We start from the raw sequence: 6,889 nt of genomic DNA, 5'->3' as shown, positions 1-6,889 counted from the left end.
CAATGTTGTATTAGTTAAAAAATCTAACGGCAAGTGGAGAATATGCGTAGATTTTACGAACTTAAATAAGGTATGTCCGAAAGATTGCTTCCCACTGCCGAGGATTGATCAGCTCGTGGACGCCACAGCCGGGCACGAACTGCTCACCTTCATGGACGCCTACTCTGGGTACAACCAAATCAAGATGCATGTCCCAGATGAAGGTCATACCGCTTTCATAACAGACCAAGGTCTGTACTGCTACAAGGTCATGCCCTTCGGGTTAAAGAACGCAGGAGCGACCTACCAGAGAATGGTGAACAAAATGTTCGCCACGCAGATCGGCCAGAATATGGAAGTGTATGTGGACGACATGCTTGTCAAGAGCAAGCAGTCTAAGTCGCATCTCTCCGACCTGGCCGAAGCCTTCGAGGTTCTGAGGGCATATCAAATGAAGCTCAACCCTGCTAAGTGTGCCTTTGGAGTCTCCTCGGGGAAATTCCTTGGCTTCATGGTAAACAACCGGGGAATCGAGGCCAACCCCGAAAAGATTAAAGCCGTGATCGAGATGGAGGCACCTAAAACGCTGAAACAGCTTCAGTGCCTCAATGGCAGGATTGCGGCCCTGAACCGGTTTGTTTCAAGGTCGACAGATAAGTGCCTCCCTTTCTTCAAGGTCTTACGAAAGAAAGGGCCGTTTGAATGGACAGCGGAGTGCGAGCAAGCGTTTCAGCAATTGAAGAGCTACCTCTGTTCGGCACCCTTGCTTGCCAAGTCCATGCCGGGGGACAAGCTCCAATTGTACCTAGCAGTCTGACAGTGCCGTCAGCTCGGCCCTAATCAGGCAAGAGGAAGCGCGGCAAAACCCGGTCTACTACACAAGCAAGGCTATGACCGAAGCCGAGACTAGATACCCTCAGATGGAGAAGTTGGCTCTCGCTTTGGTCACCTCAGCCCGACGACTTAGACCATACTTCCAAGCCCATACGGTGGTGGTGTTCACTAACTTCCCCCTTAAAAGTATCTTCCGCAAGCCGGAAGCTTCCGGACACCTAATGAAGTGAGCAATAGAGCTAAGTGAGTACGACATCCAGTTCGAACCCAGAACTGCGTTGAAAGGACAAGCAGCGGCAGATTTCATAGCCGAGCTCACACCACCTTCCGAGCTGAGCGAGTCCGACCTGCCTTGGACAGTCTATGTCGACGGATCCTCCAATGAGAAGGGGTGCGGAGCCGGGGTCCTCTTGCTCGGACCAGAGGGTGAGCGATTTGAGTATGTCTTGCGGTTCAGCTTTCGGACTTCTAACAACGAGGCTGAGTATGAAGCATTTATTGCCGGCCTGCGAATCGCTCGAGCATTGGGGGCCTCTTGTGTTAAGGTCTTCAGTGACTCCCAGCTGGTTGTGAGCCAGATCAAGGACGAATACCAAGCCAAAGACACCCGAATGGAGAAGTATTTGGGCAAGGTCAGATCATACCTCGCCCAGTTTCGAACTTACGAGGTAAGCAGGATTCCGCGAGCAGAAAATTCTAATGCTGACGTCTTGGCCAAGTTAGCATCGGCGTACGAGACCGACCTCGCCAGGTCGGTCCCCGTCGAGATCCTAGATAATCCCTCCATCTTAGAGCCAGAACTGATGGAGATCGGCGCTCCAGAATCCTCATGGATGGACCCGATCGCGGACTTCATTAGGGGCAACTCACCACAGGACCCCAAGGAGCGCAGAAAGTTGGCAAGGCGGGCAGCTCGGTTCGTGGTCCGGGATGGGGCATTGTACCGACGTGGCTTTTCCCTGCCTCTATTGAGATGCCTAACCCTTGAAGAGGGCCTGTACGTCCTCAGAGAGATCCACGAAGGAGTGTGCGGCAATCACTCAGGCGCCCGGTCGCTGTCAGCCAAAGTGATCCGACAAGGATACTATTGGCCGACCCTCAGCCAGGACGCCAAGAAGTTCGTTAGAACTTGCGACAATTGCCAACGCTACGGAACCATAATCCACCAACCTCCCGAGCTGCTCACCCCCATCTCGGCCCCATGGCCTTTCGCGCAGTGGGGGGTAGATATCATTGGTCCTCTCCCTTTGGGCAAGAGCCAGACCAAGTTCGTTGTGGTTGCTGTGGATTACTTCACCAAGTGGGCCGAGGCCGAGGCGCTCTCCCGCATAACGGAATCCAGGGTCACGTCCTTCGTATGGACGAATATTATATGTCGCTTTGGTATACCGCAGGCCATAGTGACACACAATGGGAAGCAGTTTGACAATGCCAAGTTCAAAGACTTTTGCAGCAAACTTGGCATAAGTCATCTCAGCTCGTCCCCCGCACATCCGCAAGCAAATGGGCAGGTGGAGGCAGTCAACAAGATCATCAAGCGAGGCATCAAACTTAGACTAGACTCCAAGAAAGGCAGGTGGGCCGAGGAGCTACCAGAGGTTCTGTGGTCGTACCGGACCACCCAACGAGAGTCGACGGGCGAGACCCCGTTCTCCCTGGCCTTCGGCTCCGAAGCTGTAGTCCCGGTTGAGATCGGCATGCCATTTGACAGAGTAGAGCATTACGAGCCTACGACGAATAAGGATAAGCTGCTCCTCAACCTCGATTTGTTGGAAGAAAGAAGAGCAATGGCCCAGCTACGCCTGGCGGAATATCAGAGCAGAATGGCCAGACATTACAATGCCCGCGTTCGACCTCGGGCCTTTCAGGTCGGACATCTGGTCTTAAGGAGGGTCCAAACGCATGTGGGTGCCCTTGATCCGGCCTGGGAGGGCCCGTTTGAGATCAAGGGCATAGTCCGACCTGGGACGTACATATTGGCCGATCTGAAAGGAGACGTCCTCGCGCACCCGTGGAACGCGGAGCACCTGAAGCGTTATTATCCTTGAAATACAAAAGGATTTTCAATGCATCTGTAAAGACTGTTCCAACAGAATTATGATCGGAATAAATGTGATGATTTAATTTCCTGCTTCCGAGTTCGACAAAAAATTAAATGGGGGTCACGGACTCCCACGCGATCGCATTCCAGCAGTTGGTTCAAATTCAATCCTTCGAAGCCTAAGGGTACGAGGTGCGATGCCAAAACCACTGACGAACTTAAAATTCAAACCTTCAAGGCAAAGGGGGCGATGTGGAAAGTTCAAAATGATCAAGCCTCCGAACTTGGGGGTACGAGGAACGATATGAGGAATAGCTACGGGCTTAGGATTTTAGCTTTTTTACCTTTTTAAGTTAAGGGTGAAATGTTAAAAATCCAGAGTTGGTGCAATGTATTGAACATCAAGAGATTCAAACTCAAACTTTCCAATTATGTTAATTAAAGGCGCGACCTCAAAAGTAAGAGGTGCGAGGTGACATTAGCTGCAGTTCAAAGGAAGGGCGAAGAAAAGAGGTTGCTAACAACAAAGTAGAAGCAAATGGGAGTCTCTTTATTGAATGAAGAGCAGAGGCAAGGCTTATAGACCTTGCAGCTCTGCCCTGACACTTACAAACAAAAAAGAAAAGGGAGGGAGAACAGCGAAAGGCCTCGTGAAGGGTGGTCGCCTAAGAGCCTGCTGGGGGAGCGCCCTCCTGAGTGGAGCCGACCTGGTCCTGTTCGAGATCGGAGTAGTCAGAGTCCAGATCCCTGACATACTGATCCACCAACGCTTGGGGGCCAGGGGTGCCGCCAGGCCCAGACGCCCACTTCTCGGCATACCTCCTTTTCAGACCGCTGAGATCGATCTGAAGGTCGGGCATGTCGGAAGCAATGCCCTTCATGAGGAACTTGAAGCCCGCGTCAGAAAAGTCTTTGGCAAATCCATCGAAGTCAGGATGTTGCCTAAACGATTCCTCCAGCAGGACTCCATTGCTGAGGCGCTCCTTCGCCGTCTCCAGCTCGACAGTCGCATGCTCCAACTCCTTATCCTTCGCTTCAAGCGCCTGGAGCATGTCGTCCTTCTCCTTCAAGAGCTGGAAGTTCTCCCTCTCCAAGCCCCTGGTGATAGCGTGGGCAGCTCGGAGTTGGGCCTTGCGCCTGTCCTCCTCCTTCTTCAGCAGCTCGGCCTGAGACTCCACCTCGGCCTTCAAAGTCTCCACCTCAGAGTGAGCCTTCAGCAGCTCATCCTTCATGGTGGAGGAAGCAGCCTCCAAGGCAGCGGAGAACTCCTCTTTCTCCCTCGCTGCCAGAACTTCCCTCCCATCCAGCTCGGCCTTTACAGCCAGAGCCGATTGAATGGAAGCAACGAACGCCTGAGAAATGGTACAAGGAAAAAGTTAGATCGAACTACCTGTTGGGCGAAATCAAGCAAAAATGGGGCATTAGTCTTACCTCGGCGGCGTAGTCGATGGTCCTCTGCAGAACGGACCCAGGGGCGCTCACAAATTTGGACGCCCTCCTTAAGCAGCGGTCCAAACTTGCAGCGGAGATGCGGGACACCTGGTCCCTCACCCCAGAACTTGACGGCTCAATTCTGAACCGCGCCGTCACGTCGGACGTCCCGCCCATCCTGGCCGTAGGATCGTCCACCCGATCTGCGAAACTTGCAGGCAAGACCCTGCAAGCTCCGACCTCCGAGGGGGAGATCGCCTTCTTTTTCTTCCTTCTTCGCTTCAGAGGGGCTTCCTCCCTCGCCTCCTTGCCCAAAGGCGGGGCGTCCGCCGCCTCAGTCTGGGCGTCCACCGCCTCGGTCTGATCCCTGGAGTGCTTCTCCCTCGAGGGACCCCCAGAAGACTCCAGCTCGATCACCGGGGCTGGATCTTCCGAGGCAGGCCCTGCCACGGCAGGGGTGGCAGGTTTCGAGCTCTGGGCGGCCTCAAGAGCATGGGCTCGGCCCTTAGACTTGCGCTTCACGCCGCTTGCAAATCCGCAAACCATGGCTGCGAGATAAAAACAAGGGTCAACACAAGGTTAGAGGAAAAAGGGGGAAGGCAAACTCGGCATACCAAGTTCAGAGTTCGGCCTTGAGGATTCAATGGGACGAACTGCAGGGTTGTAATCTAGTAGCCCGGACTCAAGCAGCAGTTCGTCAGTCACCAAGGTTCCGACCTTCCTACCCCTCGGAAAGCGCTCCTTGTAGTATTTCAGCGTATCGAAGGAGGCCTGCGTAAGCTCGGGGACTGGTCGGATTGAAACTGCACGAAGACAGAATCCGAGTTAGACCTGAATGACAGAAGAAAATTACGAAAAGTAAGAACTACTCCGTACATAGGTTCCCAAACCTAGTGGGGACGTCAAAGAAGGAACGACCTGACTCGTCCTTTGCGAGCCATTCCCCGGAAGCGAAGAACCACTTCCTCACCCATCCCTTGATGGAAGTCGGCCCCTTAACTATACCGCCTGCGCCTTTCCTTGCGCACATATAGAACCGACCAGGCTTCTTAACTATCCTTTTCGCCTCGAAGCACGCGAGGAGCTGGTCTACGTCCAACAGCTCGGCCTCCTCACTATCCCGAGCTCGTAGCCAAAAGAGGATGGCCAAAGCGAAAATGACACCCCACCCATTGGGGGCCACCTGAGCCGGAGCCAACCCAGTCCGGAAGAGAAATTCTTGGACAAAAGGGTGAAGGGGAAGTCTGAGGCCGTACTCAAACATTTTGAAGTAGAGAGTGACTCATCCTTCTGGAGGATTGTCAGCTCTCTCCCCCTCCTCCGGAAGCCTGAGGAGGATGTTCTCAGGGATAGCGAACCCCCTACGAAGGGATCCGAGGTAGTGCTCAGGTATCCTAGAAGGGTATTCCAAACCCTGACCTGAAGTGGAGGCGTCACTATCCTCCCCGTCATCGGAGATTCTAAAGTTTTCTATCTCCTCGAGCTCGGACTCTAACCTACGAGCTAAATCGGATCCTAGGTTGCTGCTAATAGAGGACGACATGGCAATTACGTTCGAAAGAGAGAGGGAAGAGACCGACCTACCAAGGGTTCGAGCTGCCTTCAGATCGAACTCCAAGAATTCAAGGAACATAAGGTATGATCTGAAGGATTGGGGGCATTTATAGCCCGCCGGAAGAATTTCCCCACCGTACACGTGTAATCAACGAGCGGCAAGGATCCTCTCTGGGATCCGAAGCGTCGGAATATTTGAATATTCCGACGATAAATCTTCCGCGACGGTTGTATTTTCCCACGAATAGGAAGTCGCCACGTGTCCAAAGCAAGTCGAATGAACTTCTCTGCCAGGTCGAGATCGAACCAGACCGAGAGGGGGCCAATGTTTGGGGAGGGGAATACCCTGGACACGTGGAGGACCCCCATTGACGCTCCAAGATGGCTCATGAGTCATGCCCAGCTCGGATAGCCGAGATGGCCGCCACCAACGCCGACAAATGCTAAGTATGAGGGCCGAGGTGAGCCTGGCCCAGGTCTGACCTACCGGGGAGCTCGGTAGGGACCGAGATGAGCAACTGTCTGCGGCGTGATTATCGGGCGTAACCGTCGATCCCGAGATTACCGGGTGTAACCGACGGCCCCGAGATTACCGAATGTAACAGTCGCTAGATTAGCGGGACCGCCACCCATAAGTAGAGGACCTCACTCCCCGATCAGGTACGATGATTTCTGGCTCCGAACTAAACTTGGAATCCGACCTATACTGACTTGATCGTCGGAGTGCTCACCTTTTTGTGCAGGTTTGCCCAAGTGTTCAAGTCGGTCCGGAGGCCGAGTTCGAGCTACAATCAGGAACACACTGTTGTGCACATCTCTGCATAAACATATTGAATTATATTTTTACTCCTATTACGATCTCGAACTAAAAAGAGTACAAGCCTAGCTAATTTTAATTAAATTAGATTGCGGGTGAATTATTAATAAAATTTTAGTTATTATTATTTTATTTTATTTTATACAACAAATGCAAGGATTGAATATTTGATCTCAAGGATGGTAATAGGAGCATTAAGACTTTAATTTCACGACTTATTCAAAGTTAAATAT

The 6,889-nt window shown here is 52.5% G+C and overlaps 1 protein-coding gene across 2 annotated transcripts; it reads right to left on the bottom strand.

Annotated features, from left to right (window-relative positions):
• Window positions 1-3,383: 3,383 nt before the first annotated feature.
• Window positions 3,384-6,853, bottom strand: LOC148213287 (uncharacterized). 2 transcript variants are annotated; one of them, XM_088121913.1, is made up of 4 exons: window positions 5,870-6,853; window positions 4,900-5,088; window positions 4,286-4,833; window positions 3,384-4,206 (listed from the first exon to the last, which is right to left on the bottom strand). In XM_088121913.1, exons 1-4 carry the CDS (start codon window positions 5,916-5,918, stop codon window positions 3,520-3,522), a joined length of 1,473 nt encoding a protein of 490 aa, XP_087978039.1. In that variant the 5' UTR covers window positions 5,919-6,853; the 3' UTR covers window positions 3,384-3,519. The 2 variants fall into 2 exon arrangements, with proteins under 2 accessions (XP_087978039.1, XP_087978044.1); XM_088121918.1 differs by having other exon boundaries at window positions 6,571-6,853.
• Window positions 6,854-6,889: the final 36 nt, after the last annotated feature.

Source organism: Momordica charantia (genome assembly GCF_013281855.1).
Source record: "Momordica charantia cultivar OHB3-1 chromosome 1 unlocalized genomic scaffold, Mcharantia_2.0 BLBB01000001.1, whole genome shotgun sequence".
Taxonomy (NCBI): domain Eukaryota; kingdom Viridiplantae; phylum Streptophyta; class Magnoliopsida; order Cucurbitales; family Cucurbitaceae; genus Momordica; species Momordica charantia.
Note: the sequence above shows the minus strand (reverse complement) of the source record. Positions and strands in the feature narration are given on the sequence as shown.

Coding starts and splice junctions, on each gene's coding strand:
- LOC148213287 (XM_088121913.1), bottom strand. CDS start 5,918: ATGTTCCTTGAATTCTTGGAGTTCGATCTGAAGGCAGCTCGAACCCTT. Junction 4,834..4,899: donor AAGGCCGAACTCTGAACTTG/GTATGCCGAGTT, acceptor TTTATCTCGCAG/CCATGGTTTGCGGATTTGCA. Junction 4,207..4,285: donor CCATCGACTACGCCGCCGAG/GTAAGACTAATG, acceptor ACCATTTCTCAG/GCGTTCGTTGCTTCCATTCA.